This window comes from Phyllostomus discolor, chromosome 6 (genome assembly GCF_004126475.2).
Source record: "Phyllostomus discolor isolate MPI-MPIP mPhyDis1 chromosome 6, mPhyDis1.pri.v3, whole genome shotgun sequence".
Taxonomy (NCBI): domain Eukaryota; kingdom Metazoa; phylum Chordata; class Mammalia; order Chiroptera; family Phyllostomidae; genus Phyllostomus; species Phyllostomus discolor.
The window spans coordinates 51,582,634-51,607,977 of NC_040908.2; the positions used below are offsets into that span (position 1 = coordinate 51,582,634).

Sequence of the window (25,344 nt, forward strand, 5' to 3'; positions counted from 1 at the left end):
ACCTTTTTGGTGAGGCAAGCTAGCAAAACAATAGTTTCTCATGGTTTTCCAATTTATTTAGAAAAATAGACTCTGAATTCACATTCACCCCAGTGCTGTTGGGCTGATAGTAGACACCTGAGATGAGGGTTTGAAGCACTGTAGCTTGAGGGCTGGGGGCAGAAGCTACAGACCTGGTCCATCTAGTCTAGAGTGGCACAAGGGGTCTGGCTCCCCTCCCACACTCTCCCTTCAGTAGTCTTCAGCCATGGCCAGTAAGACAAGGCTGGTCCAACCCTGGAAGGGGCGGCAACCCATGCCCCGCCCATCCCGATCACTGTACTGTTCCCAGAGGAAACCTGTGGCCTGGAACTGCCGCAACACATTGCCCACCACATTGGCACGGAGCTCACTGTGGAGCTTGGCAGCCTGGGCTTGGTGGGGGACCCTCCAGATGCCCTAGTGGTGGAGAGCCCCTAGGGCCAGATAGTTGACATTGAGCCCATACAGCACCTCGCCAGTAGGGAGGATACATGTTCTGATTGGCGCTGGCCATAAACAGGGACTGGAGGCTGCAAGGGAGCGCAAACCAAAGGGGCTCCAGAGATGGCGGCTGTCTGAGAGAACATCCAGCAGTGGCCCAAGGCGGGATGAGTGGGGTCAAGCGCCGCAGCAGCAAGGGAAAAAGACTGACATAGCCCAAGGCATCCACATACTGCAATTGAGGGGGGGGCCGGCCCACCACCCGCACCAGCCCATGAGGGGGCTGAGGCTTCAACTGTACTGCTTTTGTGTGGTTCCCAAAGTCTGCAAAGATTCCTAGCTCCGGGGCCCCGTGTAGCTCATCCAGGATTTTCTCTGCCCCCAGTGAGGCACGCCAGTGGGGCGCAGCTCCGCAGCTGCCTCAGCCTCTCCCAGCTGCTCTGCAAGCTGCGCAAGCACACGGGCACCCAGTGCCACCCAGCATCGCAGGTCCAGGTGCCGTTCAGTGGCTGAAGGGTGTGAAGCACGAGGATAATCATCCAGCCCTGAAGGCAGTGTCTTGGGGTTCAGTAAGGTTGGCAAGGCTGGGTCCCGACCCCGCCAGCGGTAAGATAGTGGCTCTGGCCCTGCCTGGCTCTCATGTAGCCAAGAGAACCAGGCACGCAGGCGAGGGAAGGCTCTGCGGAGAAAGGCTAAGTCAGCAGGATCACCACCCTCTAGCATGTGGGCTACAGGCAAAAGCAGGGTTGGGGGGTTGGCATGGGCTGCTCGTTGCACCAGGAATTCTGGGGGTACTCGGGCTCGGGCCTCATCCCCCAGTACCTGCTCCCGCCCAATCCAGCCATTGGCATTCAGTAGCCCCAGCCAGTGGCCTAGGGCATCCCGGGTGAGGCGGGGATCCCACCGCTGGACCAGTAGCTGGTGAAAGCCCTCGTCCCAAAGGAAGCCTCGTGGGAAGAATGACCTGGAGGGCACTGCTGTGAAAAGAGGGACAGGTGGAAAGAGGGCCGGGGCCACCTTCTGCTCAGATCCCTCATCCATTATGTCTGGCAACACAAGACCCTGTCCATAGAAGTAGCCAATCCCACCAAGGAGGCCACTGAGGGCAGCCTGACCCAAAGATTGCTCCTCAGGGCTCAGGCCCTTCTCCTGCAACCGGAAAGTCTTCTCAAAGCGTGCTCTAAAGGCTTTAGCATGGGTCTCCAGGGCCTGAGTCAGCTGGCTGCCTGACAGCTGCCCCAGGGCTTGGTTTCCTGCCTGGGCACTGCCTGATTCAAACACCAGCTCCACAGAAAAAGGACTCTCAGTGTCCCCTGTGTATCAAGAATTGCCCTTGTCCCTGTCCTTGCCCACTTGGGCCTCTGTCTCCCACTTCAGAGATACTGGCAGGCCAAGGTATCGATCAACGGGGAGGCTCCTGGGGGCCGATGCTGAAACCAGCTATTTAGGCGACTCTTCACCATCTCTGTCAGCAAGGGAAGTCATGGGTTGGAGGACCAGACGACATTTAGCTTGAAGGGAAAAAATAAATAGGAATTATTATTTGAGAGAAATTGGAAGAGATTATAAAGAGAAATATGAGGTGACCCAGAGTCAGGATGGGAAGGTCCCAGCAATATAGAGAACATGGAGCCTGGTGAGAAGGGAAATACTGGTGGGAAGAGGTAGAGTGGAGGAGGAGATAGAAATCAGGTTAAGTCAGCATCCATACCACCCCTACCAACATTCCCACATTCTCCCTCCAATTACCTGCCATACTTGGGAGTAGTATCCCCTGGACTGGTGGGTGCCAGAAGTGTAAAACGGAAGTCCCCAAGTTCACTGGAGTGTCCACTGATGAATTTCAATTGCCCCTTAGCCCCAACCTCTGGCACTAGGACTTCTTTGCCATCTGTCACCACATAGAAGAACAGGGACACCAAAGGGAAGGAAGAGGTACCTGAGGTCTAGATGACCAAGGAGGACAGAAAAACACAGCATTAGATTGACATCCTCTCTTGAGAATCAGACTTAGTGAAAGGGGCACCAGGTAGAAGCAACATGAGAAACAACATATAACTGGCAGTGTTGAGGGTCACTCAGGGTAAGCACACAATGGGATGAAAGATCCTTGCACAGGGTTCTCTGGGAAGTAAGAGTATTCCTGTGCCATGTATTATGCTAAGAACTCTACATATTATTTCCTTTAATTCTTACAATCATGTGAGTTAGGTGCTATTTTTATCTGTATTTTACAGAAAAGGAAAACAAGGCTTAGAGAGAGTAAGTAGAGGTGGTCATATAGGCGAGTATTTGAGGCAGGCAGTCAGATTCAAACCAGGCAGCCAAACTCAGAGCTCCTGCTGTTACTTCAAACTGCATTTGCCGGCAACAAAGGAAGGGTGGAGTGAGTCTGGGCTGGGGGTAGGGTGTCCTGAGGCCCTGACCTGAGGCTCTACAGTCACTCTCCAGGTCCAGTCCCCTCCGTGCAGACCCCCAGGTCTCTTGACGAATTCAGTGGTGAGCCTTAAGGCCCCATCCTGGATGTGTTGCCGCCCGAAGGAGAGACCGTCGTGAAACTCCCAGCCATAGGGACCCACGCCGTCCCCCTGTTCACACGTGTGCCTGAGCCTAGGGGTCCCTGAGGCGGCGCCTTGCTGTGCCCACATTAGTCCTGGGGGTAGAATGGCCACGTAAGTCGAAGATAGAGCAGGGATCCTGTCCCTCTGGGTCTACGAGAACTTCAGGGTCATCCCTCTTCGTAACTCTCCTAATCCACTCCTCCCCACCCCTACTCTGGAGTGAAACTGGGGCGCCCAGATTAAGACTTCGCCTGCCTGCCCGCTCGAGCCCGGTTACCGGTGAGGAGGGGCCGAGGGCTGCGGGTCTTCATGCCGAAGTAGACGTGTGGGCGGTAGGTGCCCCAGAAAAGGTCCGGAGCCACGGCGGGACTTGAAGAGTCCGGAGGCAGCGCTGGGGGCGCGGAGTGCAGCGTGACCGCCCGCCGCGCACGGTGCCACGCCAGCAGCCAGCTTCCTGACAGGGTCAGGGCCAGAGGCAGGACCACGATGGCTAGAACGGCTCCCCCGACAGTGCCACGGGCCACGCCAGCCCGCCTTTCCCGTCGCGTAGGGCCGCCCCGAGCCGCCCCCTCAGCCGTCCGTCCTCCATTTGTCGGCGCTCCGCGGCGCCGCCGCTCGCCCCGAGCCATCCTGGCACGGAGGTCGGCGTCGCGGGAGCTCCGAGAGGCGGTAAAGGAGCCCGGACTCTGCCTTGGCTCCCCAGCTCGAGCGTAGCGTCCCCGCGGCCACTGATCTGTCAGTCGCACAAGCCCGCGAGCGCCTTCTGCTACGCTTCCGCATCTCCCCGGAAGTCCCGCCCCGCCACGTCAGGTTAAGTCGCCTAGGCCGGAACCGGTTTTGACGCTTGGTGCAGGGCTCATCATCCGCGTTGGGCTGTTTGGGTCGCGTTTAGTGTTTATTTGGTGTCCTCGCGGAGTCCACGGGCTAGTCACGCTATTCTAAAATATGTATATTATATATACCTGAGACTCCATACCGAGTGATTACAATTAACACTACCTCCACTGCAGCACAACAGAATTCGTCCACATGGCGGTTAGCGGAGTGTTAAACGCTAAATACCAAGAATTGCAGTGGAGAAACTGGCTTTTTAAAAAGATTTTATTTATTTATTTATTTTAGAGAGAGGAAGGGAAGGGAGAAGGGGAGACAAACATCACTGTGTGGTTGCCTCTTACACCCCCAAGTAGGGACCTGGCCCACAACCCAGGCATGTGCCCTGACTGGAATTGAACCAGTAACCTTTTGGTTCACAGCCTGTGCTCAATCCACTGAGCTACACCAACCAGGGCTGTTGGTCGCTTTATTAAGGGTCCCATCCAGGAGAACTGGGAAGTTATTACTCAAAAGTCGGAACACCCCAATGGCATGCAGGTAGGTACAGATTTACAGAGCAAAATCACAGGACACCGTGGGTTAGGGGTTCTGGATCCTGCTGGGAGCTTATTGGTGAGCTAAGGCTAATGAATCATTTCTTCAGGTCTTGAGGATAGCTCTGGGGTGTGTTTCCGCCTCCCCCGTGTCTGGGTTTCATGGAAAGTAGTTGTGGGGGGGGGGTACCCCCACCTTTGGGCCCAGGAACTGAAACAACTTAGGTCAAGATGCTATCTAGCTTGCCAGAGGTGCGGACCATGGGACCATTAGTCATTTGGGTTACGGTCTTTTGCTACTTGGGGGGGTGGGGGTCACTGATAATGGGGAAATGGTTAAGTCTCTGAGAGGTGTATGTGTGGAGATAGACTGATTTCTAGGGCTATGATTTAAAACTCAATTTAATCATAGTCATAAGGACCCTTGGTTTCACCACCATGGTTCAGTCTGGTGGCTGAAAACTGTGGCTCAGAAAGTTCAAGTAATTTGGCCCTGGTCAGAGACAGAAAGTGGTTAGCTCGGAATCCAGGTTCCTAGTGAAAGGGAGGGTGCTGGAGTGGACCTAAGGGGAAGCCTGAGATCTGTTGCAGCAGTGTCTTTCAGGGACTGTGACTTTAGACGTCTCATCTTCACTCAGGCTAGGATTCCTTTTCTAGATGAACCCTAAAAGAACCATAATGGTTGTGCATGGACTTAGAGAATGCTTATTTATTTATTTTCTTTTCCACAACCCAGGAAGCAAAGGAGCTTAAGGAAAGGATCACTTACATCCTGTTATGGAAGGCTTTAGGAAGGAGCACCTCAATTTGACCTAGAAAAGTCAACATTACTTTTTATGGTTGTTGAGAATGCAACTTAGATTCATTCAGTTATTAATTTGTAACCAACAGCTCAGCATAAAAAGGCTTTAAAATCTGGGGCTGAGAAACTGGAAAAAAAAAAGGCTGACAACTCCATCATTACAGAGTTTATTAAGGGAATTTATATGAGGTGTATCTTGGGTGGCAGCAAGACATGAAATATCCTTTGTGCCACTTGGCAGGCCCTAAGGGGTGTGATCCACCCCAAAGAAGGGGAAAATGCCTTGTCTGGAGCAGGGCAACAGTGCATTCTGTCCCTGGAATTGGCACGTCTGGGGCATAGTGGATAGGTTGATCAGTCCCTGGGAGATTTTTGGTAAGTAATCTGTTTTGACCAGGATCTAGCTGGCCAGGGGGCCATGGTCACTCATGAAGTAGTCTCATTTCCACAAAAGGTATTTCCATAAAGTACAAATCCCTATCATCTTTTTAAAAACCCTATTCCACACCCTTATGCTACTCTAGCTATTACCACACCTCCTATCCAAATCATTATGTATAAAATACTTTATGCTGCATGCCCACTTCCTATTTCTCTATAATCTGACTTCCGGCCCCGCCCTCCAATGTAGATTTTTTGCTCATTCAACAATTACCTTCTAACCAAACCCAACAGTCACCCCTGTCTTTCTTGTTACCATCACACCTGGTCCACATCTCTATTGTAGCACTTATGACGTATCTGCATTTTATTATTCATCTTTGTATCTTGGTACTAATGAAAGAGGTGCAAGGTAGGTGCTAAATATTTGTAAATTCAACAAATGTTTATTGCACAGTTCCAGGCACTATGTAAGGTGCTGGCGACAGAGAAAACAACCTCAAGTTCGCATTTACAGCAATGTTTGCACCATCTCCATTTTACAAATGAGAAGTGGTTAAGTCTGGTGAAAGGTAATAGCCAATTAACTACAGAGCTAGAGAATTCAAATTCTAGGTTGTAACTTGGACTATAGCATAAAGCTTCTTGTGTATTACATGCCATTGAGTTGGCTTAGATTCTTAGCAAGCCATGAAGGAATTTTGTCCCCTATGTCCTATCCTCAACAGCACTGCTCATCTCCTGTAAACTTGTGCCTATGGCTTTTTTCATAGTCAATCCACCTCATATTTTGTCTTCTATTTTCCTGCTGCTTCTATTTTTCTCAGCATTAATGTCTTTTCCAAAGAACCCTGCCATTGTATGGTGTACACAAAGTAGAACAATAAGGCCACTTATATAACATTTCATTCCCAGTAATGCTTTAGGTATTTAACAGATGTCAATTCATTTAATCTTCTCAACAGTCTTACAAGGTAGATTCTGTTGTCCCCATTTTACAAATGAGAAAAGAGGCACTGAGAGACTAATTTTTCCAAAGTTACATCAACCTCAGGCATCCTGGATTTTTACTACACTATACTGCCTCATGGTAGTTTTGGGTTTTTGAAGGGGGAGGGGGAAAACAGCCCTTTTAATATAGCACACTTTTAGGTATAGAAGCAGTATAGTAATGTTGTAGGAGAGTCATGGAAAATGTTTTTGGCAAAGCACCCAGCTGGCAGTGTCTGGAGAGATCTTGATTGTCTGGCAAAAACATTCTAAAGTTCTCTAAACCAGGGCTAGCACCCATCTTTTCTTATAACCCACATTAAAAAAAATCTGTATTGCAACCAAGTACATGCAGATACAACACATGCACATGTATTTTATGTAATATATATGTATACACATATATAGGTTATATACATGTGTACAATTATATTCCAAAAAACAAGTTTCTTAAAATAATACTTCCCATTCCATGTGCCATACACTGATACTTTTTATTATATTTTACTTTGTTTATGAAAGGCTGATTTAACCCCCCTAATTGATTTTATGATCCACTGGTAACTCAGTATGAAAAGAACTTTTGGCACTGTTTCCTGAAACAAGTAGTAGTGAGACGTAACCAGTGATATGCTTTGGAAAGGTAAAATTAAGCAGCAGCAAAAATGGTGAGAAAAAGGAGACAAGGAAGGAAAATGTAACAATACAGGAGAGTAAAAGGGAATGAAGAAAACATTTCAGGAGCTTTAGTTTAAGATAGACTATTCTGAACTTTCCGACTGGATATGAGGGAAAAGGAGAGAGGGCAGAACTAGAGGTAATGTGGTTTCCAGCCAAGGTGGAAGAAGTAGATTAAGTGTCTTTAAAAGGAATGGGGAAGTCAGGAGGAGAAGCAAATATATGTGTATGTGAGATTATCATTATTTTGGATAAAGAATGTTGGTGGGATTTGGAGAAAATCAGGAGTAGGTAACCTGACTATAGCACAGAAGTTGAGATTAGATCCAAACAGAAATGCAGGGTTTAACCTAAGAGGGCAGTTCAAGTTATATCAGAAGATGAGATTGCCCCCAAAACAACGAAAAAGTGTACCTTTATGGTTAAGAGAAGAAAAAGGAGAAAAAGTTCTACAGGCAAGTGGTACTGAGATAGAAGGATGAGGACTGAGAAAACAGCATTGGATTTAGCTAGTAAGTTTAAGAGGTACCTTGATGTGAGTGAGTGGTCGAGAAGTAAAATTCAAACGGTTAAGCAGTGAGTGATGGTTAGAAATCGCAACAAATTAAGTTTGTCCACATCCCGCATCCCGACTTGTTCCTCCCACATCCCGACATGTCCTAGAAGCACTGGTTAGATTTGTGGTCACAGGACTCTTTTTGGGGGGGGGCGGTGATGCGCGGGGGGCGAGGAGGGCTCTCTGTGGCCTTGAAGATGATTTGAGTGATTAAGTTAAGCTTTTCTTGGATAAGTGTCCTAGTAAGTCCCAAGCTAAAATCTGCTTGTTGGTCTCTTACGCGCTGTCAGCGCCCAGCACCAGCTACAGGCTTGTCCCCACTCTCTGCCGCCGCCCTGGCCTGGATGTGGGAGGCAAACGCAGTGAGCATTTCTTGGGCGGTGAGGTGGGCGCCGCGCATGATCAGGCGATGTCCGTCTCCTGGGAAGAAACGAAAGAATCAGGTACAGGGACAACGGTGCCTTGGGGGGTGCGGGCTGTCTGCTGCCCCTCCCGCCTGACAACCCCAAGCATGCCCACCGAAAAGCACGTCCACACAGGGCTCGGAGCCGTCGTGCCTCACATCTGCAGTCACTAAGCAGTTAAGTTGGTGGAGCGGACTTTCTCGCTGCTCACTGCCTGGAGGAAGGTCCTACGGCGGGAAAGTGGCGTTAGCGTCGGGCCGAGGATGGTGGGCTCCGCGGCGGGAGGGAAGCGCATCCCTCTTTGTCCCACTCTCTTCCCCTCGTACCTCGTTGACTCCACGTTCTTCTCGAAAGGACAGAATTGAACCCGAACCTCTTTGACAGCCCGGAGGCCCAGCCGAGCCAAGGCCGCCGCCATGGTAACGCTCGCCCCGGAAGCACTCGCCTAACAGACTTGTAGTCTTTGAAAGTGGCTGTGAGTGGCCGCGATGGCTCAGGTCCCGCCCCCCAGCTTCCGCTGAGTGCGGACTGCAAGCCGGGGACCTCCTGGAATTGCAGGCGTGGGCTCCCAGCGCCAGACCAGGAGACAGGCCCCGGTGGAGAGTTTGTTTCGGCACAGAGTATAGAGTTGCCCAAAGTAAGCGATCAGCAAATACTGCCTATCATTCGTGGTCCTATTGTACCACGTAAAGGCAATAAATACAGTGTAAAAGCTGCCTGCACCTGGCTCCGATAATCACGCGTCCGTCTTCTGCCGCAGAATCCCCCCTTACCTTCCCTGCTGTGCCCGATCTAGGTTAACGCCATGTTATTTGCTGGTCCTTTCCAAGAAGACACCATCACCACCACAGCGATTATGCCCCTACCAGGGGATAAACCCCACTCAGGTAACTGACGATTAAATATGTTGAACTCTTAGTAACCAAAGCTTAAACGTGAAGGTCCCACAGCCCAATATGCTTCAATAGCTGAAAGTAGTAATGGGGAGAAAAGTGCAGGGTAATACAGCCCTTGGGACTGATCTAGCTGTAGAAATTACTGTTTCGCCTCTGGTTCCTGATAAATTAACTTTGTGCTTATCCTGATTCTGGGAACTTAAGAAGTGGCATCTAGGCTCTCTGCTTTCTGCTGCTTTTTCTTCTTTCCCTTTCCTCTGGAGTGCAACCCTATAGCCCTTCCTTCCAGCGTCTAGCCCTGAGATGTCTTTACTGATGGGGAATTAGGCCTGAGCCTCCAGAGATGCTGGCCCTCCAGGTTCCAGGCTGTGGTGTTGCCATTTACTCTGGATCGCAGGTACTGGAGTGATCTTGGATTCTTAGCTTGTAAGTCCAGGGCTCTGTATAGTTTGTGCTTCTTAGGTATGCTTTCTTCCAAGCTTCCAATTGTAGGTTTCTTTAAATGCAATTCTAAATGTCTGGGAAAGCCTAGACAGAAATACAGAACACTGACTTTCTGGCTGCTGATTAGACTCCTTAGGATTCAGGGCTGGTCCCCAGGCAGGAAAGAAAAGGCAAGTGCCAACGTGGGTGGTGCTGGTGCTGCCTCAGGGCAAGCCAGGCCTGCTGATTTCCCACCAGGTAAGCCTGGGGGCTAGGTCCCCCACCCCACAGTGTACTTTGCAGTTGAGCTGTCTGAGCTGGAGGTGCTCCAGTCCGAAGAGGGGGCTCCAAGCTCTCAGGCTGTTGAGGCTGCTGCTGGGTAATTCCGAGGTCTGGACCTCATTACATGCACCTGGTAAGGCAGGAGTGGAAGGCATGTAGCTGTTGGGTGGTGGCTGAAGCCAGATCAATGATGAGCATGGGGATGGGGCACTTAAAGTAGTGAGCTAGGGCAGAAAGAGTCTGGAGTTGAGAAGGGGGAGTGACTCACAGCAACAGGGAGGCCTTCTGTGGACTTGAGTCTTGGGCAGGGGCTGCTGCAACAGACACAGCAGGGCCCCATCCAGCCGCTGGAAGATGTTGAGCATGAGCAGAGTCTGGCGAATTTCAGGTGACAGGCCCCACCGCTCTTCTTCCAGCAACTCCCGGACCACTCCAAAATCTTGTCTGAGCTGCAATGCTCCATGCAAGCTGAAGGCCAAGGTACAATTCGGTTACCTGATCTTGTGGTCTCCTTAAACTACTCTGCCACACCCATCCCTCCCCTTTTCCAGTTCCATTCATCCCCCTGCCACCACCTTCGTTTCTGCCCACCTGAATCGAATCCTGTGGGTGAGGATGTGGTCAAGCCAGGCACCCAGAATGGCTGTCAACACCTGGCCAAGGACAGGGGCCTGGGCTGGTGGTGGCAAACCCTGCAATCCTTGCAACACAGGCTCCAGTACAGTGTGAACCACCAACTGAGAATATTCACTAGGAATGCTGGGGAGTTCTGGAGTGACAGAAGAGAAAGGACAGAATATAAGAATGCTGAGATCCACTGAGCACCTAATGGAGTGATTAGGGTAAGAGAGTAGGATTTCCAGTGGTGGGTCAGGGGGAGGGGCACAGGGAGTGAGGACAAGGATGGAGAGGAGTGCAACTAGGAATTGGAGGGCTCAGGATATTCTTACCCCCCTGGGAACCCTGAGGAGGCTGGAATAAGGAGTTACCAAGACAAAGAGGATGTCGCCAGTACCGACCCCGTGGCATGTGAAGTTCAAAGCCTTGTGTAGCTTGTTTATGACATTCTTGAAAAAGAGACTTAATGACTCTTCAGGCAGGAGCTGTGGGGATAGGGAGAAAGTAAAAGGGGCTTATCTGTTAGGGACTTGTCAAGTTCTGTTGCTCTTCTAAATCTGAGGAGTTTAATCTGGCATCCATAAAACCTAAGGAGAGAACTGTATGCAAAGTTGTTTGGGCTCAGGCATTTTCTGAGGAGAGATGCCATCACTTTTATTGGGTTTTTCAAAAGGTCTGGACCCTGAAAAGATTATGAACAATTGCCCTAGGATTATCCTTCTCTCCCTAACTTGAGTCAGAGAATGAAAGTCCTCCAGGTTAATTTTTTTCTATAGGAACCTTAATAGGAAAAAAGAGATACCTTTACCATGACCAATGTTCAAAAGCAAATGTTAGGGAGAGGCTAAGGAAAGGGGCACCATACAATCTTCTGGTTGTTATCTATGAAAGGAAGGCAGGATCTGCAGTGTGCAGTTCAGGAACAAAGACTATACCTTTCTGAGATTCAGGAACCTTTGAGATGTCCTTCCACTGAGTATTCTGACAGCCCACTTGCATTCCCCCAGAGCAGTATAACCCGTAAAGCAAGAAAAGGCCCATGTGCTAGTTTGGTTTCTTTGGTCTGATAGATTTTGTTTTTTGGAGGAGGGGAAGACAGTGAAAAAGGTGTGTGTCGGGGGGTAACTACAGCCCATCTTGGAAGAGAATAACCCCAAGAAATGAGGTATGTAGTGGCAGGTCTGTAAAGAAAAGGAGCCTAGATGCCAGCAAGCCCGAAGAGAGGAAGGGGCCTGGAGTCCAGACATGGGGTGAGGGTAGAGCCCATGTGGTTTCTGGTACACATCCCAGCAATAGCCTGTCTAAATCAAATGCTTTCTCTCTTTCCTGAAAATCAGAACCCCCTCCTTCCTCTGTCAACGGATATTGGTAAGGAACCTGTGCACTCAAGACTCAGGAAATGCAAGGCCACATGATGAGACAGTCTTTTTCTCTGGGACATCACACTGCTGTATGTGGTGGAATGCCAGAGCAGGCGCCTAACAGCGCAGTCACCAGACAGAGGGGCAGGGCATCAGGGTGCTTTGCACAGTGTTTGGTTCACATGGTGGGCACACTGTCCCTGTACCTTTTGCTCTGTTCTCACCACAACTACCAGAGCTAGATCCTTCTGATGTTATATCTCCTCATCTCCCTTACATCCTGACCACTGTTAACTAGATCAAACTCCATGACTACCTCCCATTGTTCCCCTTCCATTCTTACATGCTTTCCCACCACTTGTGAGAGAAAGCCTCAAATCTGTGGACTAGTGTTCAGTGCCCTTCACCTGCTAACTCCTCTGCAGTCTCCAACCCCCACTGCAGACGTGTGTGTGTGTGTGTGCGTGCATGCACACACATGTGCACACTACACACAAAGGGAGCTTCTGCTTTGGTCCGGCTATTTCCCCACAACTCCCCCAAGAAATTATGAACTTCCCACCTTCGGTAACCCCTGCCATTCCTCTGAGGCTTCTGAGCCACCAGCTTGAGCCATAGGCCTTGTATGGAGCTTTTGTCACCACAGGCCCACTCTGACCTTCCCTCCTCAGAGCTCCTACGACCATCACTACTCATGAGGAGCCTGCTTTGGAGCATGGTGCACTGAAGAAGGCAGCAGTAAATTGAGGTGGAAATGCCCAACAGACAGATCAGATGGTGGATTAGGGCTAAACTGGTGTAGGGGTGGGGCCCACAGCACCAAGGTACTGTGGGTAGTAGGAATGCAGAGAAATAGGAGCAGAGGGACAAGGACTGAATTCTATAGCTATGGCTTATTCAAGGCAAAGAGGAGAAGTTTGGGTAGGAAGAGAGACAGACATCTTCCACAGTAGGAATAGATAATATGCAAAATGGGGAAAAGGTAAAATGGAAGTATACTAGTTTTATTCATAAGTTGAGAAGAAAATAAGAGAGGAGAAACAGCCAAGAGTGGATGAAAGTTACCACTGTGGAACAGGAATCAGAGGTGGGAATGGGGGACAATTAAAGTGCTACTTTTTTTTCATTAGAAGCTTTCTAAAATTCTCTTTCGTTAAAAAAATGTTTTAAATCTTCTCCTGAGGACATTTTGTCATTGCTTTTAGAGAGAGAGAGAAAGGGAGGGAGAAAGAAACATCAGCTGGTTGCCTTCCATATGCGCCCCAACTGGTGATCGAATGTGCCCTGACCCGGAATGGAGCCTGCAGCCTATGAGACACCGCTCCAACCAAGCCATACCAGCCGAGGCTATATTCTATTTCACTTTTAAAACTATGGACATGTATTACTTTAATAAAAATACAAATTACATGTTCAAGAAAAAGGAGAAATGTTGTATTAAAAACTAGTAAATAAAAGGATTCAATTATTATCTTGCTTTTTCTCTGCAAAATAGACCTCAGAGTAACCAAATAATTAATGAGGGCAAGTTTCCCTTTATAGTAGTAATCCAAATAATAAATAAAAAAGGAACAATAGAATTGGAATATCACCACTTTGCACCTCTAATGAAATCATGGACTTGGACAATGGTCATCAATGGCTGTTAACATGACAAAATGAGAGCCTAACATGGGGGAAGGGTGGAATATACAGATGAAACAAAGTTGACCATGAGTTGATCACTGTCAAAGCCTCTATGGTGGGTGTATGGGGATCTATTATACCTTTCTCTCTACTTTTGTACATGTTTGAAAATTTCCAAAATAAAAATTTAAATAGAACAAAACATGAACAAAGCAAAAAAGATAAATTTAGCAGAAAACTCCAAGAAGATTCCAAGTCACTGGGATGTTCTGTGCCTCCTCCCAACTCCAAAGCTGGCCGGCCATTGTCAAGGTCCCTGCTCTTCTCACCTGCATCTGTAAGGTCAGCTTCCGGATTTCCAGGCCCAGCTGCTCCTCCACCTCCAGGGCCACGCTTCCCCTGAGGCCAGGCTGGACAGAGCTTCTGCTTCGTGTAACAGAGGCTTTGGCAGAAACAGGGAGTGAGATCTGAGCCCAGCCTAGGCTTCTCCCCTCCCCAACCCTGGCTACTTACAGGTAAGTCCTTCTGGATCAGAAGCAGGAAGGATTCTGGGGCCCATACTGCTAGATGCTGCTGAACTCTGCCCCAAAACCAGAGCAAGGTTGTCTGCAAGGTGCAGAGCCCCAGGGCAAGGAGTGCAGGACCTGGGGAGGGGAGGGACAAGTACCTGAGGGCTCATGGAGCACCTTTGGGAAGAAGCGGGTTCAGAACAGAGCAAAAGAAAAAGGAGATTTCCTCAATTGTTCTCCTGTTTCCCCAACCTCAGCCATTTGTCTCACCTGGAGGCTGACAGAGGCGCAGCCCTGACCTGGGCTCTCGAAGGGCATCCAAGAGAGGAGAGAAGAGCTGTTGTAGAAGTTCAGTGGTATGACGTGATGAAGAAAGGCTGCTCTGATCACTACCGGAGCCCAAGGCTTGGCAGAAGACTGAGGATGAGGGGGTACGGTTTGATGGGGAAGGGCCAGTTGGGGCTTGTGTCACTCCCAGTGCCCCTTCCAGTGCCCCTTCCTTCTCACCTTGGTCCCAGCTCTGGATAAGAGACTGATGAAATAGGCTGTGACACAAAGAAGTCAGCTCCTTCTCACACTCCTGAGGCAGGGATGCTAGTGGAAGAAATGACTCTGGAGCCTGCAAACAAGGCCTCGGTTTTCTACAACCACTGCTGGCTCAATGATGGGAGAAGAGAGGAGGCATCCCCCAAGACTCAAGAGGGGTGGTAAGCAGGACTTTGCCTTGAAAGGTCAGAAGCTATAGCCTGAACACTGGGGTGGGTGTGGGGCAAGGGTGTTCATTCTAAAGGACCTAGTTTTGTCGGGATGGCAGGTGAGTGAGGTGACTAGGGAGAAGGAAGGGACTCCAGGCTTCCCAAACGCCTGCCCAAGCCCACCACTCACCCTGATCCAGTGCCTGACTCAGTTGTCGTGCCGCTGCCCTGGGGTCCTTCCAGGGTCCTAGACTTAGGTACAGACTCTGCGCACAGGCTGCCCATAGCCGGGTCCAGTACTGGCTCCACAGGGTTCCAGCTCCTCCAATTCCCAGGCCACTACTGGCTGAACCTGCCACGCCCCCCACTAGGCCCAAGAGCCCTGGCAGCAGCTCCTGCTCCTCACACCACCACATGCGGAGCTGGTCCCGCAAGTCTAATCCCCTGAGCGCCTCATTCAGCCGACCTGCCACCAGGCAACCCCGCTCCCCCGCGAGAAGGCAGAGCACACGGTCCGGGGGGAAAGGGCGCGCTGCCCCTGGGATGTGACTTAAGGCTTCTCCCTGCAGCTGATGGTAGGTGGGAAGCGCCAGCAGCAGGTCAGCCAGTTGGGATGACAGGCTGGGGCTGGCGGGCGCTCGGCCCAACGCGCGAAGCTGTATCTCGATGACAGCATCCAGACTCTGGGCAGCTAGTCCAACGGGGCGCGCCAGGAGTAGCAGCTCCGGAGTCTCCCGAAGGCAGGTTCGCAGGACTGCCCTTCGGGAAAGCTGCGGCAGCAGGTCGCGACACAGCTGAGGCAAGAGGCCAGAGGACAGCGCGCCAGTACTCAGCATCTTCAGGAGGCGCACGGCCGCCCGTAGGTGGCGGGCGCAATCTCGGGCTTGGAGGAGCTGCTCCCGTTCGTGGTGCAACCGCAGCAACACCGCCCGGAGATGCTGCAGTGCAGGAGGGATCAGCCCGCCAGTGGCGGGCTTCTGCCTCCGGTCCTCAGCACCAGCCTCATGGTGCTCTCCCGTGTCCGTCGGTGCCGCCCACCACGGCTGCCCTTCTGGAGCTCCGTCGGGCAGTCGGTCCAAGCAGGGGATGCTCCCGGCCACCAGCGGCAGGGGCCAGCCACGAACGTCCCCGCCGAGAGAGCCTGTGGGCCTTCTCTCCCACTGCTCCTCACCAGTGGCCCCGGCAGGCGCCCACACCTGCGGCACCGGAGCCAGCGGAAGCAGGAGGCCACCTGAGCGGGAGGGCTGGGCCATGGGGCAGCTTGTCGGAAGGAGCCTAACGATTCCAACCTCCAACCGGCCTGCACCGCCCAACGCTCGCAGTAGCTGGGACTCCGCCCCACCCTAAGAGCCGTCATTTCTGGCCCAGAAGCCGCTGGGACCGTCTTGAACTCTCTCGCACTCCGTAGTCGGAGGCTTCTGCCCATAACAAAGATGACTACCCACTTTGACTTACCACTCCCTTCAACCCACAAAATACGTGACTGTCTTTCACTTTCGGGTCACTGTGGATGGGAGATGGCGCCGATTCCGAAGACGGTGGGGCAGATCAAGCTAGGTGAGCAGGTGTGACAGACAGGGAGGGAATCCGGGAGGGCTGGGACAGCCTCACTTGGGTGTACCTGTTTTCAGTGGGATTTTGAGGTTCACGCGGTGGTAGAGGGCTCCAGCCAAACCATCCTCCTGACGCACCGTGGCTTTTCTTTCCTGTAGACTGTCCTCTGACGCTCGGCTGCCCGCTGGGGGTCGCTGCTGTCCCCAAACTCTGCAGAGAATTCGGTCCTGAGGACTACGGAGAAGAGGTAAAAGAGACTCCTAACTACCCCTGGCCCTGTTTATGTCTGCCACGCCTCTTTCCACCCTGCTTGCGGATCCCCGCCTGGCGAGGAGCCGAGCTGGGCTCCAGGGGCTCAGGAGGGGTGTTGCCTAGGCCCCACCCTCGAGAGCGTGGTGAGTGTGGGAGGAGGAAGCAGCAGAGACCCGAGAAGACGCTGCCTGGATCAATGCTTGAAGTGGACAGGGTGGGGCAGACCAGGTTCCCTAGGTTGAGCACTGGGGAGTGGGTAGGAGTTCCTTGGGGAAGGTATGACAAGAGGGAGCAGTGTGAGCAAAGACATTAAGGCAAGGAAAAGTTAAAAGAACTTTATTGAAATAAAACATGGGCTGAGGGTTTGGTTAGAACTGTAGGAGATGAGGTGGGAAAGAAGGCAGCAAGTGACTTGAAAGGCCTTGCCCAATACAGGGGTTGGGTGTCCTCAGGTTGATAGTGTTATTGAGGGAGGGACAGGATCAGATTTGGGAACACTGAAAAGCAGTACTTCCTACTGCTTCCAGGTTGGTTTTCTCTAAAACCTCAAACTCATAAGTCCAGAAGTTTATTCATCATCTTTGCAAATTGGTTGCTTTTCCTCTAATATTAGTTTTGGTTGATAACACAAACTTCCATCCAGTTGTTTCATCCAGAATTGTGAAAATCATTCTATATACCCCCCCCCTTTCCTTTACCTCACACATTGAGTCAGTCACTAAAATCTACTTCTGAAATGTCTCTTGAATCAAACCCATCATTTCCGTTCCTGCTCCTGCTGCCACCTCTTTAGTTCAAGAACTCATCCTCTCTGCCCCGAATAGCTGTAATGGTCTTCTAACTAAACGTTCCACCCCTAAACTATTTTATTTGAGTGTTTCACTTCCTATATCAGGTCCACTCTTATCACTGATAGGACAAAGTTCAAACTCACTGGGTCACACAGAGTTCTTCAGATATAGCTCCTGACTGCATCTCAGTTAGAATAGTCTCCTCATCAGTCTGCCTTTGCTATTCAGCACACACTCACTGAGTGCCAGCCATGCACCTAAAACAGGCACGGTTTTTGGCTGGAAAGACATCAAATCAAACAGACAATATTCCTTCTATTAAATGAATTAGAAGTATCTAGTAGGAGCAGCCAATCAATAAATAAACAATATAATATGTCAAATATAAGAAGTACAATGAAAAATAAAGTGAGAAAGAGGATAGGGAGCACTGAGTTGGGTTGAGAAATTTCTTGTTTTAAAAGGAGTAGTCAGAAGGCCTTTCTACAAAGGTTTAAGCAGATGTCTGAAAGGAACAAGAAATTGAGCCATTCACCTGGGAAAGAGCATTCCAGGAAGAGGTAATAAGTACAAAAGACCTGAGATATTAGAAGTGAAGCTTCTCAGGTTACTTGGTGTGTCGTAGATTACACCAGGTAGCTGGTGTAGATCACACCTCATGGCAGCTGGAGGAGGGGCAATGAGAGGGTGGGAGATGATTTATGAAGGTTTTGGGTGCAGCCCAACCGTGTGTGGCATGTAGTGAATTAAGACAGTAGTGTAGAATATGTCTGGGTAGAGGTGGAAGATCAAAGAATTTTTCTTTTTAGTTGGCTGGACTGGGCTGAGGAGAAAGAGAGAGGTTAAAGATATAGGGAAGGATATATTTGAATGTCAGGCACATCCTGAGGAGACTGCCTAAAATGGGTCCAGAGCATGCATTATTTCTGCCCAAGTTCCAGTTTTAGAAGTTGAAATAAAGCCACCAGAAAATTGAGTTTGAGACGAAGACTCGATGAAAGTGCTCAGCAATGTAAATGAAAATGCTATTGAGTCAAGACTGTCTCCTGAGGGGAGCCCGGATCTAACATTGCTCAGAGGCTGACTATGCCTCAGTGACCTGAGTCCTGCCTAAGCATTATTTTACCACCCTGTGGTTTCCACCCAGTCCACACCTAGTCTGGGTCTGCTCTGTTTAGGCCTGATTAGCTCAGAGGGGCATGGTGATTCCTATTCTTCCTAGCTTACAGTAACTGAGAAAACCATTCTTGTCAGAACCACAGAATGTATAGGCCAGGCCTTGAAGGATCTTGCCTCATTTTGTGAATGAAGAAGTTGAGGTCCAGAGAGATTAAACAACTTGTCCAAAATTGAACAGTCAGGCAGTGGCTGAGCTGGGACTAAGAAGCAAGTAGCTCTGCTCCAGCACAGCGCTCTTCCCAGTTTCATGGTGATTCACCAAGCAAGGAACCAGTAAGAAGCAGTGAATAGTAAGGCTCTAAATTGTATTAACAGCTATGTGAGCACAGCTCGGTAGAGATAATTGGAGACGAAAGGGTCTCACAAGTCTCTGAGGGAGAGATAGAATGTGTACTGGACCTTGACAGTGAGGCAAGATGTGGTAAGAAAGAAGCTCAGAGCCAGGAGGGATTCAAGGACCACTGGGGGCAAACGCCAAGGCTGGAAGGAGCCTGGTGGCAGAGGGAGGATGGCAAGGGAAGATTGGGAAGGTCAGCCAGGGAGCTTTTTGGAAGGTTCCAAATCCCAGGGAGCTAGATGCCAGCGTGTGGCCCTGGCAGTGGGGGATTACTGGAAGTTTCTGAGTAAGAGAGTAATTGTTCAGAGCTTGGTTTTGGGGAGAAACATGAAGTACAGGGGAGAGGCCAGCCAGGAATTGCCAGGCGCGGTTAAACGTGAGATAGCTCCAGGTGGGTTTTATGGGGGCTGTTCTACTCTAGGATGTGATAGGGGGCATACCTGGAAGAGGAGGTAAGAGGACTCCCATTTTAGGACTTGATTTCAGTGGCTGACCTAGTGGCAAGTCCAGGGGAGGAGATGCTGCCCAGATAGTAGGGAAGGCTGGGTGAAAGGCACATGCAGTCCTTGGGAAGGCAGGGCAGTAGTGAAGGAAGGTGATAGACCGTGAGAGCTGGGACCAGTGTGTTTTGAGGTGCTGAGTCAGGAGAGGGTGGCAGTAAGGTTCTCCAGGCTGGGTGGCTGCTTTGTAGTTGCTGTGGTGGAGGGGTCAAGCCAGCCAAGCCCCTTGCTCTCTTTCAGAGCTCTCCCCCAACACCAGCCTCCCTCCCGTCCCCTCCCCCTCCCAGGACATAGTGGATTTTCTGCGACGGCTGGTGGAGAATGATCCCCAGGGCCTGCACCGGATCCGTGTGGATGGGAGCAGCGGGCGGCTGCAGCTGTGGCACCATGGTGGGGAGTGAAGGGGTCGGGCCCAGGGATCAAGGCTGGTACCCTGGGGAGGGCTGGCCCTCAGATGCTCCTCTCTCTCATGTTCTTTCTTTCCCTTTTCTTTCTCTCTCCTGACAGATTGTCTCCTGGAACATTTCTGTGATGAAGGGAAAACAACTAGACAGAGTGACAGGGGCAAGGGGGCTGAGGGACTGGATACCTACTGTGGCCTCCAAAAGTCCTTCCTGTACCCTCCCCCAGGGTCTAAGCCCTGCCCTCAAAGACCCTCTGCCTCGGCTTCCTTCCCCGGCGGCGGCGGCTCAGACAGTCTGCTCCAGGTGGCCATGCCCCAGAGGCTCCTGCCAACTGAGGAGGTGAGCCTGTCTGGAAAGGGTTCACCCTCTCCCAGGGTTCTCCCAAGCCCCATATTCCCATATCTGTATTCTCCCCAAATCTGGCCCTTTCACGGTCCTTCCATGCTGCTTGCCTCTCTTTGGCTTTCTCTCTCCTTCCCCTTTTCTCCTGTCACCTGCCCTTCCTCCTCCAGGAAGCCAATCGCCTGGCCGAGGAGCTGGTGGCCGAGGAGGAGCGCGTGAAACAGAAAGCAGAAAAGAAGCGACTCAAGAAGAAGGTAGCAGGAGGATGGGAGGAGTGGGAGCTTAGAGGGATTTGGGGGGCAGAAAGAGGGAAGCTTCATGAGAACAGGAGAGAACTCGGGGTGGTCTGCAGTGGATCCTCTGCCAGGAGGGCCAAAGGGGTGCAGGGACTGGGGGGTCTCCTGGGGGCCATGTGGTGCAGCAGTTCTGGGATCACACTGCACTGCCTGGGCTGAAACCTGCCTCCTGTTGATTGAGACATCTGCCTGGTAACCACTCTCTTGTCTGATTTTTCACCTGTAAAATGAGGGCAACACCTACCTCAAAGAGTTCCAAGGATTAAATGAGATAGCGTATACAAAACTCAGCCCAGCACATACATGACCTATTGTATCTATTCTACACATGAAGAGTTGGTGTCAAGATACTAATTGTGTGTGTATTTAAGAATAGTTTCAAAATACAGCCGCCTCTTCATTATTATTACAGCGTCAAAAGGACCGAAAGCGACAGGAGCGCATGGAGCAGGACAGTGGGGAGCCCAAGGTGAGCGTCTACAGGCAGATTCTAAGAGCACCAAGCACCAGGAAGGTGGGGACTCGGAAGGCGTGTGGCTCCTGGAGATCCCAACTCTGTGCCTATCTACCTTCCTTCCAGGTCGAGGGCACCCCAGATGGGAATGGGAGCCCCCCATCCAGCCCTGGGAACCCAGCTCATGGACAGTGTGGTGAGGAAGAAGTGAGAGCCCCCTTTCTTCCTCTCTGGGTCTCTGCCCACCCCTACTTCCCCCTACTCCATGACATACTTCATCCCCACCCCCTCCCTACCTTTCCTTTCTATTCACAGGATGCACTGGATCTTTCTAGCACTTTCGTGTCTCTGGCTTTGCGCAAGGTTGGGGATTGGCCCCCTAGTGTCCTCAGAGAGAAGGAACTGGGCCAGGAGCACCGAGGCAAGAACCTGGGCCCTCCAGAGAAGATAAATGAGAAGGGAGGGAGGTCTCCAAGAGAAGAGAGCCCCAGGCAGAGTCCTAAGTCAGAGGTGAGGTGGGCCGAAGAACCACAGCTGGAACCAGTGGAAAGGGGGCCAGAGTTCGGGTGGAAGTCACAAGATTTAAGGGTTGAGGACTGTGACCAGTAGAAGGAGTTCTTTGGCCCCAAGATTAAGAAACCTGGTGTCAAGCTCCATCACTGACTCCCTAACCCTGGGTAGTTTTTCTCCACAGGAAGGCAGCGCTGATAGCATCTTGCAGAGCTGTCATGAGAACTGCCTGTGTTGGTTGATGCTAATTGTAATGTTACTTGTTTAAACAAAATAAAAGAATTTGGGGAGGCCGAGGCCCAAGTCCTACTTGACTTTTCTCCTGGTCCCTAGGCATCTCCAGGACTGCTGGCAGCTGCCTTACAGCAGAGCCAGGAGCTAGCAAGTAAGATTCTTTCTCTCTCCCTCCTCCTTCCACCCTCCCTGGGGCATCCCCATCTGAACCTTCCCACCCTCTCTCCTCACCAGAATTGGGTACTGACTTGGCCCAAAACGGTTTCTACCGCGAGGCTGTGGGCCTCTTCACTCAGGCCTTAAAGCTCAACCCTCGGGACCACCGGTAGGTTGGGGTTTGGCCACTGTGCTGGGAGGTCAGGGCAAGGTGAGGTATTGAGGGATTGAGTTTCGGTCACTTTGTCTCCATCAGGTTATTTGGAAATCGCTCTTTCTGCCATGAGCGGCTGGGACAGCCGGTGTGGGCCCTGTTCGATGCCCAGGTGGCCCTTACCCTGCGGCCCGGCTGGCCCCGGGGCCTCTTCCGCCTGGGCAAGGCCTTGATGGGGCTGCAGGTAATGGATCTGACATTGGAAGCAGAGGAGGAATTTGAGTGGAATGGGTTGGGGATTGGGTCTACATTGGCATTTTCTAGGTAAGCTCGAAGTACCACAATGTGACAATGCCAGTGGTACTAGTAACTGGGGCCAGTTCAAGAATGGGGTCACTTTTAAGTTCTTTGACCCCTCTCCCTTGCCTGATACCTAAACTTTCCTCTTTCTAATCACTCTGGGATGAAAGCGCTTTGAGGAGGCAGCTGCTGTGTTCCAGGAGACTCTAAGAGGTGGGTCCCAGCCTGATGCAGCTTGGGAGCTCCACTCTTGTCTTCTGCGGCTTGCTACGGTAAGGGGGCGGCAAGAATTGGATTGCAATGCCAAGTGGTGCTACCTTCTGCCTCGGAGGCAGCAATGGGTGGGATGAGGGGCCGGGGCTGTGCTGCTAGAAAGGAGTATATGAGGTGCCCCTCCCTTTACATTCTCAGCAGGATCAGCGAGGAGGATACCGTGCACCACCTCTGCCAACTGGATTCCCCAAGCCAGCTCCCCACACTGAGCCTGGGGCCACAGACCTCCTATCCCTCAGTTACCCTCGAAGCACTGCCCCTGGCCTTCTGTCTCCACCTTTGCATTATCTGCCACGTCACCTGAGCCTCTCCAACGGGATCCTCCCCCAGACTCAGAGTAGAAGACTTCCTCTCCATTTTCAGGGACTCGGGCACCCAGGGACTCGGACCCCAGCATCTACCTCAAAGGGCTGGGGCACCCAGGGACTCGGGCCCCAGTATCTACCTCAGGCTAGATGAAGGAGGACCTGTCCCTCATAGGACAAGGCCATGTGTGTATCCCACAGAGGTAAGGGACACTGTATGGTGGCTGTTTCCTGCATATTTAGGGACCTTGTACTCTAAAACCATAGTTAGAAACATTCCTGGTAGTCATTCCTCTGGCCGCATAACTTCTCTCATAAGAAGTTATGAGAGAAAGGAGCCCCATATCCATGGAAACAGCCTTTTTCTTTGTTTTTCAAACAGATGGCTTCCTTAGTGTCCTCTGGGGGCAATAAGGAAAAGCAAAATCCAAGACTCGAAAAGGGCACTGGCCCTGCCTGAGTGGTTCAGTTGGTTGGAGCACTGTCCCATATACCAAAAAGTTTCAGGTTCAATCTTGGGTCAGGACACGTACCTTGGTTTTGTGTTCGATACCCAGTCGGGGTGCATACAGGAGGCAGCTGATCAATGATTCTCTTTCCCTCCCTCCCTCTCTCTCTAAAAACAAAACATCCTTGGGTGAGATTTTTTTTTAAAGGGAACTATACAAAAGTTCAGATTTTAAGGCTATAATAGACCCTGCAGGGGGTGTTTGGGGCCCGCTCTGCTCTTGGCCCTGGGGGACTCATTCACTAACCAGAGCTCTGTGCTCAGGAATCGGGTCATGGTGACAAATAAGGCTGAGTCCCACCCTTCACCCCGATGGTTGCTCACCTCTTCCTAATCCCAGTTCTTGCCCTGTTTTCTCTAACCCAGCCCATCATGCCTTCTTTCCCGCCCGTATTTCTGTGCACATTTGGACCTATCCTTTGCCCAGTAGTCTGATGCTTACCTCCTCCAACTGCTAGAAGATTTGCCAAGGGTTTGCATTTGGGAATTTCCTTACCAGCTCCTGCCTGGAGTTGGCAGAGCCCATGCATTTCTACACTTCCCCGCTTCTGGCTCCCCTGCTGATGTGGCTTCAGCAGGCACCCAGGCTGCTGCCACCTTGGCTGTGCTCTTCCTCCACTCCAGCACTAGGCATCGTAACTTGTCTTTACTCAGTTTTTACTCTGTATTTACTCAGTTTTTTCCACCAAGGGTCACTGCCCCCAGCGATGGCTGTAATTTTCTATTTCCTGTGTAAGAATCATGAGTTTCTTTTGGTTTCTTGGGATCCTGGCAGCTGCCTCCGGCTGGTTTTTCCCTAGCCCTTCTTGGGACACAACTCACTTAAAAGCGAATCTTCAGGTGACTCTTAGGCCTCCCAAAGTGCCGTTCCAAAAGGAACCCATTCATCAGGATAAATGATTTCTGCTGCCCTATGGGTCTTGCTCAACACCACTCACACCTGGAGGTAGAGGGTGTTGCAGCTATAGTAGGATGAAGTCTGCCATTACTAGTTGAGTTGCCTTGGGCAGGTCTGTCAACATCTGTGCCTCAGTTCTCTCATCTGTAAAATGGGTGCAATTCCTACCTCACAGGGCTGTTGTGAGGATGTACAGAGAAAGTGAGAAAATACCAAGTGCCTGGTATATAGTGACTGTTAAATAAACCAATTTTTATCTGCAACCGGCGTCCATATTCACAATTCCCACAGTGGGAGTAGTGGGGTATGAGTGAATTGCTGCTTATTTCACACAAGACAGAATTCCTGGGATGATGGTTCTCAAAATGTGGTCCCTGCACCAGAAGTATCACTGTCACCTGGGAACTTGTGACAAATGCAAATTTTTAGGCCCCACCCCAGACCTCCTACATTGGAACTTACAAGGTGGGGGTGGGGGGCAGCAGTGTGTTTCAGTAGTCCTCCAGGTGGTCCTGATATACCCATCCAGAGGCCATTTTGACAGAATGAGTTTGAGTTTTGTTTGCCCAATGTTTGATCACTAGAAATGGCAGTGCTGGGCTCGAATTTAGGAAGCCTCAAGTGAAAAGGGGTTACGGCTCAGAACCAATTATCTTGACTGGCTCCTACCTTCCTAAGTAGAATTATTTGCCCTGGAAGTTCTTTGCTTGTGCCTGGCTGGGGAGTGGGGCTGGGGAGAAGTGGTTGTTTGTTTAAGGGGTGATTAGTTTACTGGCTCCACCAGAAGCCTGACTATCTGGCTTTGTTCTGGGGGAATTCTCTGCTTTGGGAACTTCACTAGGGCTCCTGGCCTCTCAAAGAATAGCTGCCCACTACTACTGGGTGGGATCTTTACTTTCAGGCTAGGCTGACTCCTTGTTCTTCCAGCCTTTCAAAGAAATGTCCCCTCCCTATTCTGGACTGGAATCCTCTCCAAAAGCCACAGGACTCCTGATACTTTGTCCCCAACCTCACACTGCTAACTGGTAGGGTTTACCCAGAAACCTGAGTTCTGAGTCCCCAAGTCTGGAAAGCAGAGTGAGCCATCCTGATCTTCCTGGGACTGGGTTTTCCTGGGGTATGTGACTTCCAGTACTAAAACTGGGAAGGAAAGTCCTGGGTAAGCTGGAATGAGTTGGTCACCCTAATCTAAAGGTTCCAGAGAGACCTTTAGAGGGGGACAAAGGAACTAAGCAAGGGGCCCTGGACATGAACCAGAGGAGGTATGCGTGTGTTCTATATGT

At 50.9% G+C, this 25,344-nt stretch overlaps 4 protein-coding genes and 1 long non-coding RNA gene across 10 annotated transcripts; 2 read left to right on the plus strand and 3 right to left on the minus strand.

The window, feature by feature from the left end:
* Positions 1-34: 34 nt before the first annotated feature.
* On the minus strand, positions 35-3,868 carry MOGS (mannosyl-oligosaccharide glucosidase). Its single transcript, XM_028516015.2, is given in 12 exon segments — positions 35-480; positions 482-511; positions 513-542; positions 544-634; positions 636-853; positions 856-1,774; positions 1,776-1,830; positions 1,833-1,866; positions 1,869-1,973; positions 2,187-2,408; positions 2,889-3,115; positions 3,301-3,868. Coding segments are annotated over 12 exon segments (2,532 nt in total). The 5' UTR covers positions 3,653-3,868; the 3' UTR covers positions 35-231.
* Positions 3,869-6,387: 2,519 nt separating this feature from the next.
* MRPL53 (mitochondrial ribosomal protein L53) lies at positions 6,388-8,642 on the minus strand. Its single transcript, XM_028516372.2, is given in 4 exon segments — positions 6,388-8,220; positions 8,320-8,385; positions 8,388-8,431; positions 8,531-8,642. Coding segments are annotated over 4 exon segments (336 nt in total). The 5' UTR covers positions 8,623-8,642; the 3' UTR covers positions 6,388-8,086.
* CCDC142 (coiled-coil domain containing 142) lies at positions 7,042-15,897 on the minus strand. Its single transcript, XM_028516371.2, is given in 14 exon segments — positions 7,042-8,220; positions 8,320-8,431; positions 8,531-9,882; positions 9,885-9,935; positions 10,074-10,273; positions 10,397-10,574; positions 10,795-10,878; positions 10,881-10,908; positions 13,740-13,804; positions 13,807-13,852; positions 13,924-14,054; positions 14,190-14,336; positions 14,427-14,513; positions 14,805-15,897. Coding segments are annotated over 12 exon segments (2,286 nt in total). The 5' UTR covers positions 15,868-15,897; the 3' UTR covers positions 7,042-8,220; positions 8,320-8,431; positions 8,531-9,676.
* Positions 9,407-13,326, plus strand: LOC118501139. Of its 2 annotated transcripts, none has more exons than XR_004903744.1 (2): positions 9,407-9,497; positions 12,992-13,326. It is a non-coding gene; the product is annotated as an uncharacterized LOC118501139 (long non-coding RNA). The 2 variants fall into 2 exon arrangements; XR_004903743.1 differs by lacking the exon at positions 12,992-13,326 and adding an exon at positions 11,761-12,716 and having other exon boundaries at positions 9,412-9,497.
* Positions 15,898-16,023: 126 nt separating the features above from the next.
* On the plus strand, positions 16,024-24,324 carry TTC31 (tetratricopeptide repeat domain 31). 5 transcript variants are annotated; one of them, XM_036028187.1, is made up of 14 exons: positions 16,024-16,171; positions 16,327-16,415; positions 19,515-19,617; positions 19,735-19,970; positions 20,144-20,227; positions 20,682-20,738; positions 20,850-20,930; positions 21,039-21,233; positions 21,567-21,618; positions 21,702-21,792; positions 21,880-22,021; positions 22,248-22,349; positions 22,489-22,709; positions 22,741-24,324. In XM_036028187.1, exons 1-14 carry the CDS (start codon positions 16,048-16,050, stop codon positions 23,048-23,050), a joined length of 1,887 nt encoding a protein of 628 aa, XP_035884080.1. In that variant the 5' UTR covers positions 16,024-16,047; the 3' UTR covers positions 23,051-24,324. The 5 variants fall into 5 exon arrangements, with proteins under 5 accessions (XP_035884080.1, XP_035884081.1, XP_035884084.1 ...); XM_036028188.1 differs by having other exon boundaries at positions 22,492-22,709; XM_036028191.1 differs by lacking the exon at positions 22,741-24,324 and having other exon boundaries at positions 22,248-22,290; positions 22,489-22,694.
* Positions 24,325-25,344: the final 1,020 nt, after the last annotated feature.

What these genes read in the sequence shown, in the direction of transcription:
- TTC31 (XM_036028187.1), top strand. Translation starts at nt 16,048, where the DNA reads ATGACTACCCACTTTGACTTACCACTCCCTTCAACCCACAAAATACGT. An exon ending in AGGACAGTGGGGAGCCCAAG is followed by an intron (nt 20,739 to 20,849) that starts GTGAGCGTCTAC and finishes CCTTCCTTCCAG; the next exon opens with GTCGAGGGCACCCCAGATGG. An exon ending in GCAGAGCCAGGAGCTAGCAA is followed by an intron (nt 21,619 to 21,701) that starts GTAAGATTCTTT and finishes TCTCCTCACCAG; the next exon opens with AATTGGGTACTGACTTGGCC.